General features: G+C 40.0%; 1 protein-coding gene across 3 annotated transcripts in view; it reads left to right on the forward strand.

Annotated features, from left to right (window-relative positions):
• Positions 1-17949, forward strand: part of NRP1 (neuropilin 1) — a 141957-nt gene extending 124008 nt beyond the window's left edge. For 2 of the 3 annotated variants that reach the window (XM_008052551.2, XM_021709760.1), the window contains exons 12-17: positions 723-782; positions 5962-6099; positions 10044-10315; positions 10786-10882; positions 12719-12769; positions 15070-17949. In XM_008052551.2, the coding sequence (XP_008050742.1) occupies positions 723-782; positions 5962-6099; positions 10044-10315; positions 10786-10882; positions 12719-12769; positions 15070-15359 (908 nt within the window). In that variant the 3' untranslated portion in view covers positions 15360-17949. Of the gene's footprint in view, positions 1-722; positions 783-5961; positions 6100-10040; positions 10316-10785; positions 10883-12718; positions 12770-15069 lie in introns of all 3 variants that reach the window. The other variant, XM_021709759.1, reaches the window with a different exon arrangement.
• Positions 17950-19791: the final 1842 nt, after the last annotated feature.

The following is a 19791-nucleotide window of genomic DNA, read 5'->3' on the forward strand; positions in this document are numbered from 1 at the left end:
GAACCATTGCCATCCACTTTAAACCTTCAGTTTTCCACTTTTAAAAATAGATTGTGGGGACTAGCCTTGCAACTTCCCTGAAGGCACACATCTGAAACCTTGCAGAACTATTTGAAGTTTAGAGGTCTAGGTCAAGTTTAATGCCCAAGTCAGTGAGAACATTCAGAGGCCTTTGCTTTTCACTGTTGCTATTGTTTGCCACGCTCAGTCTGGGAATCAGTGAATGCCCTTGGAATGAAGTCTAAAACTCTCTATGCCTCCTGGAGGCTTTATAAAGAAATGCGTTAGGATGTACTGTGTACGTGAAAATTGCTAAGAGGGTAAATCTTAAGTGTTCCCACCATAATAAAAAAAATAGGTATGTGAGGTAATGCATATGTTAATATGTTGATTGACTGAGCCATTCCATAAGGTATATATATATATCAAAACGTTATGCTGCATACCATACATATATAATTTCTACATTAATTAATTTGTTAATTTAAAAATTAATATTCTAATTAAAAAATGTTTCAAGAAAAGTGTTAGGTAAAAAAATGGTTTATTTGAATTGGATTGTGTTGAGCAAAATTCAAGTAAAATAATTACTGTTGCTGAAATTAAAGGAAGATTTTTCTATGGAAAATGTTTGCCTCTAGTAGATATATGTAAGCAGACCACATTTCTCTCCTGAAAATGATCTACCTTTTTTCTTATTTTTGTATGCTTTTGTTTTTCAGGTGGTACCACTGTTTTAACCACAGAAAAGCCAACAGTGATAGACAGCACAATACAATCAGGTACCAAACAAAATCTAAAATGTGGTAGCTTTCATATACGTCTCTCCTCCCAACACAAAAATAGTGCCTTGCTATGCTCCTCAGTTTCAGTTTCCCTGGAAGTCCTAGAAGGAGAGATGCCACGCAGCATCTGGTCTCCAAGCATGAGCCATAAATATTGCTTTCCTTTCATCCACATGTATATGCAGCAGGGAGTGAGATTTCCTTCTCCATCAGTAATTGCCAAATGGTGACAATCCCAGCTCTCAACTGAAGGAACTGAGTAACATACTTTGTTTAAACGCAGCACATCTAGGACATGGATTGTGTTTGCAAACTATAGGAGAAGGAAATCTCGCAGGCAGCACAGCCTGACTATTTATTTTCATCACAATCCTGCAAAACCGAGACAGGCAAAGTGTGTCAGTTTTGCCTGCCATGGAGTTGGCAGTTTTACAACAGTGTTTCCAGTGGGTGTGCCACGAAATGGGGGTCAGGAAACCACAGTTTATAATAGTGCATGGGGAGAGGAGCCCCCTCAGGAACAGCACCTCCTCATCCTTTTATTAATAGAAAAGCATAACGACTTTTAAAGCCCTCTGTTTGCTGTTTGTCAGGGGCCAGTCATGGTTAAACCGTGGCCTTCCTCTCACTGGCTATTGTTTTTTGTTAGTATTCTGTGAAATTCCTCCCCACAGACGCACATGAAGGGAAACATTGGTATAAGCAATCAGATGTCTTAAATACTTTAAAGTTAATCATTAGAGTAAGGTGAACAGGTCAGTTTTCCAGCTTTCTCCCATTTCCTTTATTGAAGCTCGCTCAGCCTTGGCCTCCACAGTCATTTATTAAAGGGGCGTGTGGTGTATATCAATGTTTCCTCAACGGTATGACACTACCGGGCTAGGCAGAAAGTAGAAAGGACTGCTCTAATTAGTATGCTTCCTTAAAGGACGCTGTCACTGTTGACCTGATTAAACTGCAAAACAAACTTCTCTCCAGTTGAACTTAACCCCAAGTTGCCCTGTGACACGCTCAGGTTGACAAAGTACTTGCTACCACACAGCCCCATCACCCCCAAATACCAAACAATGAAATAAAAGCCTAGATTCCAAAAATGCTGTAGTTCCACACCCACCTTTGTAACTTTTAAAATGTGTCCATTGAGGATTGTGCAGCCACCTCCGGTAGCTGAAGCTACCTCTTGGGAAAAACTGTGCCTCTTGCTTGCTTCCTACCTTTCCCAAGGATTTTCTCAACCCTGGGATGGTTTTGTGTGGAGAAAGGATAGTAGTTGCCAGTTGGCTGTTTGTGACCCATTGGAATAGGAAAGAGGAGTGAGGTGAATTGAAGTTCTGGTCATGCAGCAAGCATGTTAACTGTTGTTTTAGTCTCTTCCCTTGCCAGAGAGGTAATTAAAAGCCACCATGAAGTTGCCAATTAATTTGTTTCATTTAATCTCGCTTCTCCTCACCTATTAAAGAGCTAGGAATCATTAGAAAAAAATACAAGTGAACAACAGCTGTGGAGAAAATGGAAAGTTAGATCAGATTCCAAAACTAGATAATCCTCCCTCAAAATTGAAGGTCTATATTTTCAGAGCAGAAATGATTTTGTTAATACATTTGATTTGAGCGTGACCTCAAGGTTGCTCACATGATGGCTTTACCGAGGAGTCAATCAGTCATCTCACAGGGTCTTCTATGGTCAGAGGGCACGTGTACAAATTAAGAACCATTGAGACCCATTGCTACCACTATCTGTCCAAGTTCACTTCAGATCTCACCGGCTTACTGATCAGGGCTGATCCTGTCCCGTGTAAATTTCACAGTCAGCCCAGAGTCCTTTGCAAATCGACTTGGTTTCCTGTTTTTCCATTGTCTAAGTCTTGAATCTGAACTTCAAGTCTCTTTTTTGTGGGTAATGGACTGTCAGTCCTTCGTGGGAGGAGTTCTATCAATTGTTACCTTCTTGCTAAACCAATGCACAGAACACCGTGCAATGACCTGTGCCTGCTTCCAACCAGGGGTCAGGTCTGTCGCTGGCTAACTCAGGTGGTACCCAGTGGTTGGATTCACCCAACCCATACTTTGTTCCAGAATGTTCTACAGGTTTCAGATTCTTCAAGCATCTTCACAAGCTGCAATAAATCAGAGCCCTAAACTTTCATCATAATTCAATTTTGCCAAAGTCATTATAGACTCAAGTAGACTCTTAAGACTTCATTTTGAGAATTCTCGTCAATATAATAAACTCAGTGGGCATATAATATTCATTATATGTCTAGGTTGTAATCAGATGCATGAAAGGCTATTGATGCTCTGCCAGGAACTGATGAGAACCCGGCATTTTTTAATCTAGTTCTCTCTAGTGAGGGCTCTTACCCTCTGAGGATCTTCCAATGCTCCTGAGTGTGTTTGTAACCTATGATTACAGGGACCTCAGCACCTCCACTTGTTTGGACTGAAAGACCAGTCTGAGCAAGCGAGTTAACATACTCAGTAGAAGTCCTGAATACCAGATTTAAAAATTAAATCCTCGTGCATATATATGGCGCTCGTGATTCAACTTCGGGCAAGACAGGTTCAACAAGCGCAGCTGGTGCTTGCTCACAGAGGCTATAAATTTGTTTTAAGTTCAGAATATTGTTTCCTGCTATTTTTAAGAGTCAAGAAGGGATTTAGCCAGATTATTCCCACTGAATTTAAGGAGAATTTTGTGCTGCGACAGGGCTTGGGTAATATTTTGAAAACTGCAAGTTCAGTCGTCCTATATGTTTGTTTCATTTACCCATTTGCTTTTTCCTCTTCCCTTCTCTCCCCTTTTCCCCTCTCTTCCGTCCTTCTCTCTATTTTTATTTTTTGTTCTTATAGATGTTTATGGGTATTTTGTGTGTTTAATTGCATTTCTAGCCAGGCTTGAATTTTCAGCATTGAGCTACTCACTCCAGAAACCCTCCCCCACAAAACGCATTGATTAAAAACATCTTTTAAGTAAACAAGATTGCCATAAGTTATACTATGAACACAAAAAGATAAAAAAGCAGTAAAACGCAAAAGGTTAGATCAGTTCACCTTGTTAAATTCACAGGATTGGAAAGGACATTGGAAGGTAAAGGCGGACTGCCATTCACTGCAGGGGGTAGAAATACCTGAAACAATGTTTTCAGCAACGCTGTTCTGTGACCTGGTCATTTCAGAAATCTCCAAGGTCATATATTTTATAAAATCATGAGAATATTGATAGCCATAATAATAGATGATGTGGCTTTCTGTTTTATACAATAAATGTAATGTATTAGCAAGGCAAATATAAATGGCTCTCTTGTATCTGCATGTCTTATAAAGTATATGTAAGAGGAAAAATCAAAACCATACACACATTAGCATTTTTCAATATTAACATTTTCTAACATGAGATTCTGCAACAATACATTCCAGAGTCGTGGGCGTTGACATCCAAGGTTGCCCAACCATTCAGTCACTGTTCAGTTGACCGTATTTCATCTGCATAATTTAATCTTGCTGCACAAAAGTGTGGTAAATTTTGGAGAGGATTTCTCATGCCTTAAGAAGCCCTACTTCATGGTTATGATAGACTAGACATGAAATATATCTCTCTTATTATATGCTAGCTGTGAAATATAACCCTTTTGCACTAAACGAAAGTGCTCACATTATATTCATAGTTTACTAGTTTACTTTCCCAAGCTGGCTGTGTCTGCCTTTTGGGAAGTTGCACTGTCATTGGGAGAATTCAACCTACTCCGTTTTGGAAATTCCTGTGGGGGGGTTCCTTCCAAAATTTGATGTTAGCATTTGAAAAGAGTTCCTCAGAAACTAAAAATGCAAAGTCAATCACCCTTATCTGTTCAATACATCTTCCCATTAAAATTCTTCCTGTCCTTGTGAAAGTGGGGGAAGGGCAACAGAGAGCAGGCTTGGCGAGATACTTTGTGCTGAACACTTGGGCAAGTTAAAGAAAAGCTCAAAGCGAGATGTGGTCTCAGCTTGACCCTAACACAGCATATAATACCAGACTTCCCTTATTGTTCATAGGGATTCTTTAGAGGCTTATTTTTAAGTTCGATTGGCCAGATGCTCTAGGAGCCTTCCTGTTCATTTCAATGCTGCCATCTTGTGGCCCATCTAATCTCACTGACAAGCAAAGACCTCTTATAAAACAGCCATTTTGGTGTTTCACTTTATAGGAAGAAAAGTGGGATGGGCAGAAGCTTGAGAATTTCATCAAAATGTTTTTATTGTTAGCTTACCTTTACCAAAATAAATCCCAAGTATCAATGATTTCATTTTTCCCATACTTAAAAATGAAGCTCCTTTCAAGAAAGAGGTTGTGTGAAAAATAAGGCTATGGGTTTAAAAATACCATAGTCCAATAGCACCTTATAGGACACAGCAGACAAAGCATTTCTGTGAATCTATTCACGTTTTTCAGGTTCCCAAAGAAGCATTTTTGAACACTAAAAAAAGTAGAAATGGGTAGCTATTTAAATGTGCCCTGGCTTTATATGACCTTGCTTTGAGGTTTTAAGCTGGGTGAACAATTTATATGTAAATTTGGAAATTCACTAAGAAGCAGACACTTATATTTAAATTGGTCTACCTGCTGGAAAGCACAGAAGAAAAAAATAAGCTTGAGAAAATGCTTCGGAGATTGCCACCCTGACGCTAAAGACCTGAAGGCTGAAGGGTGAGGTGGAAATAGAGAGAGCTCCTGGGATGAGGCACTCGGCCAAGCCTGTTTTCCACCTTTGAGGTCCATGGGTCAGTCTCTAAAATACTTTTCACTGGAGAATATCAATTCATATGATTCATCCCCAAGAACAGAATATCGTCCATCTTAAATATTGTAGAGACAGGAAGAATGCTCCAGATGTAATATACGTGCTTTGGAAAGTAGCCTTCCTGGAAATTGTATATAAACCCAATTTGACAGGCAGTCTATAATCTTTTTAAAGCTGGATTTTTAAAAAATTACTAAATGTAATTTTGCAAACATTTTGACATCTCCACGCATCTTTTGGTTTTCTGGTAATCCTGGATTTTGTGGCTTTCACAGAATTTTAACAGATGTGAAGTTGTATAAATGCTTTCCATGAATGAATTAAGAGCCTTTCTGACCCAATGATTAAATTTGTCTTTCTGTGCTTGTCTCTATTTTTCCTTTCCACCCACTGAAGAGTTTCCAACATATGGTTTTAACTGTGAATTTGGCTGGGGCTCTCACAAGACATTCTGTCACTGGGAACATGACAATCACGTGCAACTCAAGTGGAGTGTGTTGACCAGCAAAACAGGACCCATTCAGGATCACACAGGTAACAGAGAGTTCACTGTGGTCTCACTCTGCAATCTTTGAATCAGTCTCTTTGAATCAAAGATGGTGTTACTAGGAAGGATTACTGGGTCTATCGACGTAGGGGGTTTAGAACATACTGCGGGCATTCACTCATGCCTTTATTTATTTATTCATTTATTTCTTTTTCAATTTTTTTTTTAATTAACAAGGTCTCTTCTCCTAGCAAAGATACACTTGGGGGCAAGTAGCAGGAAAGCTGACTGAATGGGGCCACTAATTGGCCTCCCTTGAAAACAGCAGATTGGGCAAGGATATATGAATTAGTACTCATACTCTTTCAGAACTTTTTATTTTGGGCCATTTTAAACATAATTCAAAAGTAGAAAAGAAATAGTATAATGAATCCTATATGTACCTGCTTCAACAATATATATAACTCTGCTTCAACGATGATCAGGTTATGAAAATCATATTTTATTTCTATCACCCCTGACTCTGGCTTATTTTCCAGCAAGTCCAGGCATATATTATGTCATCTCCTTTATTTTACAACTGAAGAAACAATAAACAAGCCCAATGCTTGCTCTCTTCTAACCCCTGATCGAGAGGTGAAACAAGGTGGGGTGGGCTGTTTTCCTGTTTTCCTGCTGGTCAACTCGAGGTATAGTATAAAGAATCAGCAGTGTCCTGCCCAAAACACACACATACATAAACACTTAGACGCACAAACACATAGACGCACAAACTCACCACAAACACCCAGTCCACAAACTTCTGCTCTACTCGGTGATACTTACAGAGAACAGCTTACTCAAATAGTGGCTTCCCAAAAGGTGCCCCAGAGGGACTTTTGCTGATGCTGGGAAGTCTCATTAAGTTCCCCCCAGCCTGGTGCTTTGGGTGAGTCAGTGGGCTGATGGCTGGGCTGAGGGTACTTCATGCCTTTCCCATTTTGTGGTTCACTTTTTTTTCTCCAGTGAATATAACCATTAAATAGGTTGAATAGGCATCCTTTCACCATGGCTACTTCCTTGCCTAATGAGAGTGACAAGGAAATTGGATAAAATTGGACTCCTTCAATTCTGAGACACGTTCAATTGAATCTTAAGACAAGCAGTTTTAGGAAACTTAAAATACTTTGACTGTAAATGGCACTGTACATATAAATGGCATCAAATTAACTAAATGCAATTAGCTGAAATGAAGGCAGTAATGGTGGAAAAATTGATGCAAAGTGAAGCAAAATGGCTCAGTAGGATCTGACATTCAAAGGAGGTTAAAAGCTATGTTAGCCATAGACAAAAGCTAAAAGGCTTGCAGAAGTAAAGTGCTAATTGAGAAAATGAAGACAGGGTTCCTGACCCAGAACTGTGACAAAACCCTTGAAAGAGAAAATATCAGTCCTTTATGTGTTGGAGTATCAGAAGAGAAGGGCTTGTCTTAGATTAACAGCTGAGAAGTGTGATTCCTTCAGAAGGATTTGACTCTTTTGTTCTCCCAGCCACCCAGATTTACTTGGCAGTTGTGCCAGGTCAACTCTGACTAGAAAGAGCCCCCGCAGCTCTAGAAACACAATCATTTGCTGAAAGAGATGGGTGAGCCCGACATCTGAAAGGCAGGAACTTGTTAAAGGGGGAAAAAAAAAACCTAGATGAAAAGAGCCCTCTACGCAGCTCCTGTGCACAGACTGACATTAGAGACTAGGTGGCACTTTGTAATGATATTGTTGGGTGACACGATGCAAACCAGACTTTGGGTCGTTTTTGTTTTTTCTTAAATGAACTCTATCTAGGTAAAATGTCCTGCTGCCCAATTTTGAGTTTATTTCAAGAAATCCCACTTGCTTGGTTTTCCGCCTTGGCCTCTAAGGGTGCAACTGTGTACCTCCTTCCAGATGAAATCTGGCATCTTTCCCTGGTTCACAGCACAAATATTATTTGAGGATCCCCATTACACGGTAGATGCTATGTGGGCACTGGAAATACAGGTACACAGAAGGGTATCCCTACCCATGTTGAACCTGCAGTCTAGTTATGGGTAGGAAGCAATCTCAGTGCAGTTGAATGAGGTGTCCCATGGCAGAGGCCAGCGATGATGGCGAGAGGTAACACAGGAGAGGTCAGAGAAAGCAGTCCTGTCTTAGATACCATCTCAGCTAGGCTTGTTTGACTGGACCACAAGGGCTGTAACTTGGCCAGATTCTTTATGGGAAGCAGATAGTGCCATAGCATGTATGACCTTGGGAGCTGTGTGACGTGTAGACAGGCTGAAGGCAGTGAGCAGCCCTGAGAAGTCCCAAGCAGAGGAGGGACATGAGTACAGGGGGAGAGAGGGCTAGCTAGATGCCCAAACTTTACCTGCATGCAGTCTACTTAGGTAGTAAGTCCTCACTTGTACCCCACAACTCTATAATAATTTTTTTTAACTACAATGACAGGACCTATGAGACACTTCTCAGGCAACCTTCTTCCCTCTATGCATGTCCCATTCCCTCCTTTCTATCACTTCTTCTCCGACTAGCCTCAATAACCCAGTGAATGGACTCAAGAAGTGGGCTCAATACACGTTTTCCCCTCTGCAACATTGCCAACTTCAGTCTTTTTCTGAAAAGATTTGGGGATAGAGACAAGATGGTTATGTTTTTACCCTGTCCGTCTTGGTGGACTCGGAGCAGTGAAATGACACCATCACACAGACAGAGCTAATTTACTATAGCTTGGTAAATTAGTGAGGTGGAACAAACCCCAAGAATGACCAGATCGGCTGGGTCACAGGTGACACTTCACAAGGGCAAAGAGTGAGAGAGATGCCCTGTGGTATAAAATATGCCACTGTGCTGTGGCTTAATTCCTTCCTTCATTTATGAGTCCACCCATTGCTTTTAAGAAGAGTGTTGTGATGGGGTCTCATGAAACCAGCCAGATAAGGGAAGGAAGCTTCTCCCAGCACATCCACATCCACCTGGACACTGTTGACACAGGTGAGCAGGAGTATGTGCACACGTATGCACAGTGAGAAAGTACCTTACAAACACACAAGCCTCTCGGGCAGCAAACATAACATCCCGCTGCCCATCGAGGCCCAAGCATCAGATTCACACCTCATCAGGTGAGGCGTTAGAGAAAGTGATTTCTATTTGCAGAACCAACAGTGAAATATGAGTTGTGTGTTTAGACCAGGTGGTGGCAGGAGGAAATGTTCCCACTGGGGATAATTAAAAGCGAAGCCAAGAGAAAGTCCTTGCAGCTTGGCAAGTGTCTATGTGGCCAAAATGGCACATTCTAATGAGCTTCAGTTTGCCTCTCCTTGAACCAGAAGCCTACATCAAATACAAAAAGAGGGGCTCACAGTGGGGGATCACACCCTCGGGTGTTTTTAAAGAGTTTATTTGCCATTAAAACAAACTAGGGGAAAAATGAAAGAAAAAAAAGACCACTAGATGATTAGGAAAAATGGCGGGTTTGTTATTATCAAGCAGTCATAGTGACCAAAGTATCATCAATCAGAAGTTTTGCTGCTTGAATGATAAATAAGAACATGTCTCAATGGTCCCATGTAATGTGTGCTCACGTGGGTGCTCCAGAGTGGTCTTAAACTTGAATAAAAATAGGGTTTATTCTTAGAGAGTCAGACATTTCTGGTCCAGTCTGTAATCTGTGCATTCAGTCTGCTTTTGAAAGTGCAAAAGCCCACCTGCGCCAGTGCCATATGACAATGCATTCCAAATAAGTAGTATCTGAGTTAGTGCCACCATCCAACCTTCCTCTAACCAAATGTCCATTCACAGATGTCTTGGGTGCCCACAAGGTTTCCATTAACTGTGCACACTGCTCCCTTTCCACTGAGGATGTGGGTTCTCGGTGCTCAGCTCAGGGGAGTTTTAATGGGTGGGACTTGAAAGGAGAAAGACAAAGGAGTTATAAATCTGGCCACTCTCCCTAACACAGTTTTTTGTCACAGCAGGAGATGGCAATTTCATCTATTCCCAAGCTGACGAAAATCAGAAGGGCAAAGTGGCTCGCCTGGTGAGCCCTGTGGTGTATTCCCAGAACTCCGCCCACTGCATGACCTTCTGGTATCACATGTCTGGTTCCCATGTCGGCACACTGAGGGTCAAACTGCGCTACCAGAAGCCAGAGGAGTATGATCAGCTGGTGTGGATGGCCATTGGGCACCAAGGAGACCACTGGAAGGAAGGGCGTGTCTTGCTCCACAAGTCTCTGAAACTTTATCAGGTATGATGCCTTTCCTAGGCTGGGGAGGGTAGTGACTTTGGGAAAGTTATGCAAATGAGATTCAGAAACTACTCCAAAATTTATATCTGGTGTTTCCCAATCCTGAGATGTATCCATAATGATGACCATCTCCAGAGCAGATTTTAAGTCTCCTAGATTACAAGAATAGAACCAGTGTGCTGAGAAAGCAGGGAAGGTGCTTCTTTGTCCTCTATTTCTGGGCTCTCACAATGTATCATTCCTTTTATTTGCTGCTGTTCTCCCATTTTAAAGTTTGTATTATAAAAAGTGTGAGGAGAAGGTGTATGCCATGACCAGGCAGCTAATGTAGATGGATGTGTGAAGTGTGTGCTTATGTGGAATCTGATGAATTTCGTTTATGTGCCGTAGCTTGAGCTGAACAAGCATCGGTAAATACTGTCATGGGGGATGAACATTTAAATTCCGTAAACCTGATCTTATTTTGTTAGGTGATTTTTGAGGGCGAAATTGGAAAAGGAAACCTTGGCGGGATTGCCGTGGATGACATTAGTATTAATAACCATATTTCACAAGAGGACTGTGCAAGTAAGTATGAGTTGCTGTAGAAACCAATTGGAACTCTTGCCCAGAGCAAGGTTCCTTCCATGAGATGGTCTTTGGCTCATTTAGATGTGTAGAATTCCAATGTGGGCTCTAGGTACATCATATGAAATACATATTCTGGTGCAACAGGGCTTAAAATTATGTCAGTTTACATTCAACTGTCCTGTCACCTAACTCAGCTCCTTTAGAATGTCTGCTTGGTACCTACAAAACTTCATAAATAATGTGAAATCTGAAAACCATAGCAAGAAGATGCAGCTTACAAGCTATATATACCAAAGCAAAACATTTTGATAAAAAGCCAAAAGCTCAGACATCTGGATAATTCCAAATATTTGGGTGTTTAAACAAAACAGCAGGCCTTTGAAAATGTTGATCACAGAGAATTTAATTAAGATTACATTGCTAATGAATCATAGAAGTCACAATTCTTCGCTTTATTGCAAATGAATAGATGTTTCTGTCTCTAAAAATAGATGAAATGACTTAGAGGAATAAATAAAATTCAGAGACTTTGCCTAGTATTTCAGAATTGGTCTTTATTGGTCTGGTACTAGGTAGATAAATGACATAGAAAACCAATTCATATTCCCTAGTTCTTGAAATATAATTACAAATAGCATCACTAATGGCAGTGTAATAGCATAGTAATTAGTCTTAAGCTCCATTTGCTACACTTAAACTTTTGTTATATATCATTATATAATAGGATGTTAATTATAACAAAATGTAATAAGTCTATTGGGCAAATTTAAGACAAAGGAGGCCTGTTGACTAAAATGGATTTTTGGTCATTTCAACAACTTAGAAAGATTTTATTAGGTAATATATTTAATATACATAATCCCTAAAGTAGCAATAATTTGATAGGATCAACTGAAGAAATTGTGCAAAAAAAAAAAAAGAAGTAGTAAATACAGGTCTGTTTTTCATACTATATAAGGAACTATGCTTTATGCCTCACTACCTAGTAAATCTTCACAAAAATGATAGGCTTAATATTTCAGTTGCAAATTCCTCACATCTGAGTCTGCACTGCTGTTACGATGTTTATTTCATGTAGTTACACAATGTGTGGAATATCATTGCTTTCTCATTCCAAGATGAGTGACAATGGTGTCATTTTTGAGATGTGTGAGCAAACTCCACAAACCAAAACAAGCCATGAAATTCAGTTACTTGCAATAAGTTTTAACTGACCACATACCATGTGCAAAGTGGCATGACTGTACACATAGCGGTGAATACAGAACTTGCAAGTTCCTGCTCTGCATTCAACACCATAGGGATAACTGAAACTTCATGTCTTCTGTAGAGTTTTACTTTATTTATTTACTTATCTATTTTTGTAATACATAGGACACAATGTCTTGCCTCAAAGAGCTGGCATGCTATCTGAGAAGTCAAGTGAATATACACTAAGCTTAAGGAACATTATCTAAAGATGACAGGATGGTAGCCATATGTACAAATTCACTTCTGTTCCCTATTTTCACCAGATTTTTTCCACATTTCAGATGCCAAAACCACAACTCTCCACTCTTTCTTCTAAAGCAACACATTCTACTAGCAGCAGTGCGACCTGGATTTAGATGTCACGCCATAAAGGCAGTGTTGTGACTCCCATCACCAGTTTCCTAGTCATTTAACATTGCCTTTCTATTGCTCTGCAGTTATTTTGTGGGTTCTGGTTGTACTAACAAATCCAAAGGACACCCAGCAGAGACGTATGTACATGTGTAAGGGTTTGTGTAGTTTGTGTGTCCTGTATTTTGTTGGCAGTTCAAACATCTCTTTCAATTTTGTTTGATTTGTCAGAAACGGCAGACATGGATAAAAAGAACTCAGAAATTAAAATTGACGAAACAGGTAAATTTGTCTTGCTGACCAATTTTTTTTAAGTTTTTACTATGGCTTTCATTATGTTTATGAAGAAACTTTCTGGAACTCTAATACACTGATATTTTGAAACATTTCAAATAAGATAAACATCTATACCCAGGGCTCTGAGCTGGTGCTATAAATTGGACTGTAGTCACAGAGTGCCAACTTCTAAGCTGCCTAAAGACTTTGGGAACCTCTGTGACAGGCCTGGCTTATTCAAGTGGTTGAGCCCTGGGAAAGAGTGCCAGCCCAGCCCTTCCCTGCCTGGGCTGTAAGAGGGAGTTAAAGGATAATCAAATGGAACACTCATTTTATAATTATGGAAACAGAAAACTAGTAAAAAACGATTTCCACACAGTTACTTGAAACCAACCCAAATTCTTGTGTCTGGTTGATATCCAGATATAACCTTTAAGAGACTAGACCCCAATTTCTGTGACAGTCATTGTGATTGATTCATCTTTTCCCATCCTTCTTTGCTGGAACCCTGGTTTTTTATGGTGGTGATGATAATGACATAAAGATTTATTGAAGAGCTACTATGTACCACACACTTTACATACCTTGTCTTTAATCCTCACAACAACTCTGTGAGGTATATTTTTCTCCATTTTATAGTTGATGAAACTGACACTTAAAGTAGCACAGCCAGTGAGGTGGTAGCCTCAGACTGTAGCCTAATTAACCCTAAAATGTGTGTTTTGTTGAACACTGCTTTGTGATCAGGTGCAAGACCTTTGATCAGTGTTAGGCCTTGCCTGGTATTGTTTTATTCTGAGAGGTTTCTTTACCTTCTGGCCAGCATTGTGGGTTGTTGGAATCTTACCCCGGCATTACTCAGAGCCGGAGCTGCTAGCGGCAGTGCTGCACCCAGATCATCCAGGTGCCTCAGCATCTATTGTCTTTAGAAATGTGGACTTGAGGCCGGGCTCGGTGCCTCAGCCTGTAATCCTAGCGCTTTGGGAGGCCAAGGTGGGTAGATTGCCTGAGCCTGTTGGGTTCAAGACCCACCTGGACAACTTGGTGAGACCTCATCTCTACAATAAATCAAAAATTAGCCGGGCATGCCTGTAGTTCCAGCTACTTGGAAGGCTGAAGAGGAAGGATTGCCAGAGCCCAGCAGGGCGAGGCTGCAGTGGCCGAGAGTGGCCACTGCACTCCAGTCTGGGTGACAGAGTGAGACTCCAACTCAAAAAAAAAAAAAAAAAGAAAGAAATGTGGACTTGATAGAGACAATAAATATGCCGTGATGCTATTCATAAATGAACACATTACAAAGTCCACACAGAGATTTAAACTTTATTAGTGGTTGTTTCAAAACAGCATTTCATCAAGGGAGAGAATATTAATATGCCTCAGGGCTTGTTTTCCCCTGTTTAGGGACTTGCATCTCATATGTTTAGTTTTCTTTGATTGGAATCTTTGTTGATCAGAACACCATTAAGTAAACACCCGGCATATTGTGCTTTAACATTTTCCTCCCGTTTCTAGTACCAGGTAATTAGGCTCAAAGCTCCCATGTTAATCATTTTTCCTGTTCCACTCTAAAGAAAATATGTCCCCAGTGACTGCAGATACTGCAGAGCAGTGTAACTGTCTCCCGTTAAACTACCAGGACTGCAAAGATGCTGATTATTAAGTGTCTTTTATTCAGCATGACTGACACGGTTTCCCAATTGAGCCACACCCTGTTTACATGTTAGCAGCAAGCATTCCCTCATTCTGAAAGATTGCCCCTTCTTTGCTGAAACTGTTGTAGATTTGGAAGGAGACATGTTTGACTTGAAGATTTTCCACATGGAAGAGCAAACACATGTGTAAACCATGCCAGGCCCTGGAAACAGCACCATGTGGAAGGCCAGAACTGAAGGTTTCCTCGTGCCTGGTTTGGGGATCAGGCGTATGCACAGGGAATAGTTAAATGCCCCCACTAGACAAATGTGTGACTAAGCATTTTGCAAAGCTTAATGTCCACGTATCTGGCCAAAGACTGTAAACAGAGATTACAATCTAGCACAGACAGAGGCTACCTGAAATTCGAATTAGATGAGAACATAACCCTCCCAGTTTGCCCAGAATTGGTTTGTTTCCATGTGCTCAGCGATCTGTTAGATCACAGCACCCACTCCCCCCAACCTCCCACACCTCCACTCTCAATAGCGAGTTAAACACAACAGGCAAAACTGGGACATGGGATTTGCTCTTTCTTCTGTTCTTTTCTTTCTGGCTACTTTCATCTGGTCCGTTGGAAGAGTTCATGGAGCCAATTTTGTTTTTCTCCTTAGGGAGCACCCCAGGATACGAAGGTGAGGGAGAAAGTGACAAGAACATCTCCAGGAAGCCAGGCAATGTGCTGAAGACCTTAGACCCCATCCTCATCACCATCATAGCTATGAGTGCCCTGGGTGTCCTGCTGGGTGCCGTGTGTGGGGTCGTGCTGTACTGTGCCTGTTGGCATAATGGGATGTCAGAAAGAAACTTATCAGCCCTGGAGAACTATAACTTTGAACTCGTGGATGGTGTGAAGTTGAAAAAAGACAAACTGAATACACAGAGTACTTATTCGGAGGCATGAAGGCGGACAGAGATGAAAAAGACAAGTCAGAGAATTGAAGTGGAATGACGTGGCAGGAGCGTGCTGGGAACTGTTGATCTTTCGCTATCCGGGCTGGGAAGTGCGTGGATGACGCTGAGCCAGGGTTTTCTCAGGAGCTTCGATGAGTCTGGCCGACAGACAGGACACGGGAGCTGTGGTGACCATCGGAATCGTGTATAGTCAGCTTTTTTCCTGTTGGTTTCATTTGGATAATCAGATGCTGGTGTTGAGACCAAGTATGATTGACTTACTCATTTCGACTCCTCCTGCCCCTTCTCTCTCTCTCCTCTTCCTTTTATGGATTCTTCTCAAAAACTGCAAAATCCAAGATGCTGGCACCAAGTGTAATCAGTGGGGCTCTTTGGATGGACCTGCTACCTAACACCCAATGCCCAGAATCTATTTGAATCACTGCATTTCAGTGGACTCCTGAAGTTGTACTTGTGTATACTTACCTGCGTCGTGCATAGGCAAAGAAGGATTACGGTGTTTTATTTTAAAAGTACTGTAGCCTCAGTACCAGTATAGTGTGTCAGCTCTGTTTACGAAGCAATACCGTCAAATTTTCTTGATGTTTTTTCCAGTGTTGTACTAAACCTTGTGCTTGTGAACTCCATACAGAAAACTGTGCCATCACCAAACATGGCTGGCAACTGGGTATACTGCTGACAACCGCAACAACAACAACAACAAAATCCTTGGCACTGGCTAGTCTATGTCCTCTCAAGTGCCTTTTTGTTTGTACAGGTTCCTTGTGTTACATTAACAACCCACTCTGTTTCTCGCCGGTGAAAGCCCTACTCTTTAATCAAACCCTGGTGGCCCACTGACTAAGAAGAAAGTATATTTTAGTGTGAGACGTCAGCCCCCGGGAAGGCAAGGGCTCTGAAGATTTGGCAATGTGGCTTAATTGTTCTGCTTTTTCTGTAGTTCAATTTCATGTCTCTTGACCCTTTTGTATAAAGCTGCAATATTCTCTCTTATTGTTCTTTCATATGGAATGTATTTTCAAATGTAAACTCTTTCTCTTTCTCTGCTATTGCTGTCTTTTTTTCTCTCTTAGAATTTAAGCATTTGCCATTGTCCAGAAAAGAAACTTGCAGCTTTAACCTGCTGGGAATGGCAAACAATTTTACTAGACTTTATGTTTAAAAATAAATAAATAAGGGAAATTCCTAACTTTGCCCTCCAAAGTCTAACTTTGGTTTTCTTGTTAACTGGTTAAAGTGACAGTATCTTTTTTCCTTAAGCCATTTGTCTGCCTATTCTGAACAAAATGATTTTCCATGGAAATGTTCACGTTTAATAGAAATAGTGATAAGTTGAGGGAAGAAATAACATTGATTGGCTTTCAAGTGAGACCCAAAAAAAGGACTGAATAAAATCTTCAAAATATCTAAAAACATGAGAATTTTATATCCAGATATGCAAAACTGACCCATGAGACCCTTCTTGTTTTGATATTGAGCCAGACAAGGGAAGTGGAAGGAAGAACAGTTAATTTAAGAAAGAAACCATAAATCCTGATGCCTGGGGGTGAAGTATTTTAAGTTGGGGGGGGATCATAAATCCAAACGAATGTTTTTAAAAATCCATTCAACAACAACCCTGAATAAAATAGATTTGAATGACTACTTCTAGAAACATCCAGCAGCTCACAAAGAATAAGCCTGCCTTTGGGACGGGCAAGGCCTAAGCCTCTAACAGCACAGAGAGGTAAATATCTTACCAGGCAGCATGTGAATTAACCCAAAGAAGCTTTGGTTGTTATCGGTGCATTTTTGTCATGCCATGTTGTATGTAAGACTTTTAAAGATCTTCCTCCTTTCCCGCATTGCTTTGGTCTCACTCAAAGACATTTGTTGGGAGTCACATTTGCATCGTAGACGGGACAGTCCATTCATCTTGGTTAAATTGAATTGGGAATGTCTTTTGTTTCCAGGAAAGTATTGATCACCATAAAAGAAGAATAGTTTTTTTGTCCCCAGAGACATTCTTTAGTTGTTATAGTCATACGAGAAGGAAAGCACTAAGTAAGATTTGATTTTTTTTTTAAGGCTACAGACTTAAAGTTGTCCTCAACCAAGGAAAAATGATACTGCAACTTTAAATTTTAAAGTATCTTGCACTGATAAATATATTTAAAAATTATATGTTTATAAAGTTATTAATTTGTAAAGGCAGTGTTACAAAATGTTCAGTTTATATTGTTTTAGATTGTTTTGTAATTTTTAAAGGTGTAAAATAACATATTTTTTCTTTATTGAAATCTATAAAACTTTCTGTAGTAAAATGTTTTCATTTTACTGGTATATTATTGCTTCATGTTTTGTACCATCATAAGATTTTGTGCAAATTTTTTTTACAGAAATTTTTATTTTCTATGACAATATGACACTTGTAAATTGTTGTTTCAAAATGAACAGCAAAGCCTTAACTTTAAATGACATTTGTATTCTCAGACACTGAGTAGCATAAAAACCACATATAGCTGAACTGTAACTTAAATTCCAAACTATGACTACTACATTCCAAAGAAACAGTTGAATTAAACATTTTCATAAAATATCCCAAACCTGATGGCTTTTATTATCTTAGCTCTGTTCCTGTTAAAGTTGGTGTTATGCCACCATCCGATAACTTTCCAGATTTTTTGAAATTTCTCTTTTAAAAATATCCTCATTAGGAGAGAAGATTAAGAAGTCATTTCCTGTAAGTAAAATATCAACCCAAATTGGACACTGCCAAGACAAGGAATACAGAATTTAGCCTTATAAATAGAAATCTTATCCCAAATTGTGCATCAAATGTTCTACATTCCATTTGACATAGCTTTTTAATCATATTCACAAATAACTGTTGGTAAGTTTCGTTCTTGTAGAAAATAGGTAATAAATCTGGCAGAGTTTATTCATGTATCTGTGCTACATATAGGTGAAGGAAAAAGTTAAGCATGGCATTACAACTGGCTGCTTGATGATTCATAGGAAATGTTCTATGCCATCTTGAGCCAAAATAATAGAAAAAGTAATAATAATAACAGCAAAGACAATGGAAATATTGAACCGGAGCATGCTGAGGAGGGCCCTTTAAGAAGTTTGTTATAACAAACTTGGCCTAGCCTAATCCCTATTAGCCACAGACCAACAATTCTTTTTCTACCTTCCTCTGACTATAGGATAACATCCTGAACACACAGGCACACCCCAGGAGTGGGCTGCTTTGGGCCAGACTGCCCAGTGAGTCAATATTACATCCACTTCCGGCTTTTCTCCAGACACATGCCTTTCTGCATTTTCTAAGATTAGCCAAGTATAGAAAATTTTCCCTAATGAGTGGATTTTTAGGTCTCCCTACTTAGAAAAAAGAGTTGGAGATAGAGACACAGCCAGGGAATCACTGTACTGAAGTTAAATTCTACCTACATTTATGGATGCTTTTGGAAAACTTGCCAAGAGTCCATCAGAATTAGTCCAAAGATATTTTCTGAAAAATACTAAGGGTCACAGACTAATTTATCCCTGTTTCATTGTTTGAGAAGAGCTTCAACACAGAAGATTTTTCATCCTATAGCTAGGGGCCAAGCTAGTCTTTTCTTAAACTAGGTTTAACAAGCTAAGTCACTGTATAAAACTTCCCTGATTCAGAATTGAAACATTTAACTAAAAACACTAAAATTATTTATTGTTCTGTCTCCTGTCTTCCCTGATAAGTTATTAATTGCCACTTGGATTGAACTGCATTGCATTTTTATGCAAATCAAATAGGTTTTTCATAATGTTTCTGTTCCATGATGTTTCTGCTTCCCAATGGTAATTATAACTATGTGGCATTAAAAAACAGTCCTGCCAAGAATTAACTCTATTTTCCTAAACTATATCCACTAAAGAATCTTAAGCAGAATTTCAACTTGGAAGTTGAGAAACCTGAATGAAGAGACCCCCAAATTGAATAGAACTTAGCTCCAAGAAGCATGGGAGACCAGTATGATAACTGACATTTGTTCCCCCAAATGTCCAAAAGAAACATTGCAAGATGGTATGGATGAGAACATCACATTATCGCATATCTGTGGTAAAGGTCCTATGATCTGATCCTGTCACTGCAGGAGAGGAGTCAGAGGATCTTCTGTGGTGATGGCACTTACGACTGTTTATGGAAAACAGCTATTTTCACAGCAGCTCTGTGAGGTAGGTTTATAATTATTCCAATTTATAAATGAATCCAAGGCCGAGAGAGGTTAAGTGATGAGTCCAAGATGTACCTAGTCTGTTCTCCTCCTTCATGCCTCCCTGTACTTCATAGCCCTGCAGTACCTCACAAGGTGTTCACTTGGAGCCTTGCTACTCAAAGTGTGTCCAAACAGATGGCAACAACATCACCTGGAAGCCTGTGAGAAATGCAGAATCTT

Source organism: Carlito syrichta, unplaced genomic scaffold (genome assembly GCF_000164805.1).
Source record: "Carlito syrichta isolate Samal-C Ts95f unplaced genomic scaffold, Tarsius_syrichta-2.0.1 Scaffold280880, whole genome shotgun sequence".
Classification (NCBI taxonomy): Eukaryota; Metazoa; Chordata; class Mammalia; order Primates; family Tarsiidae; genus Carlito; species Carlito syrichta.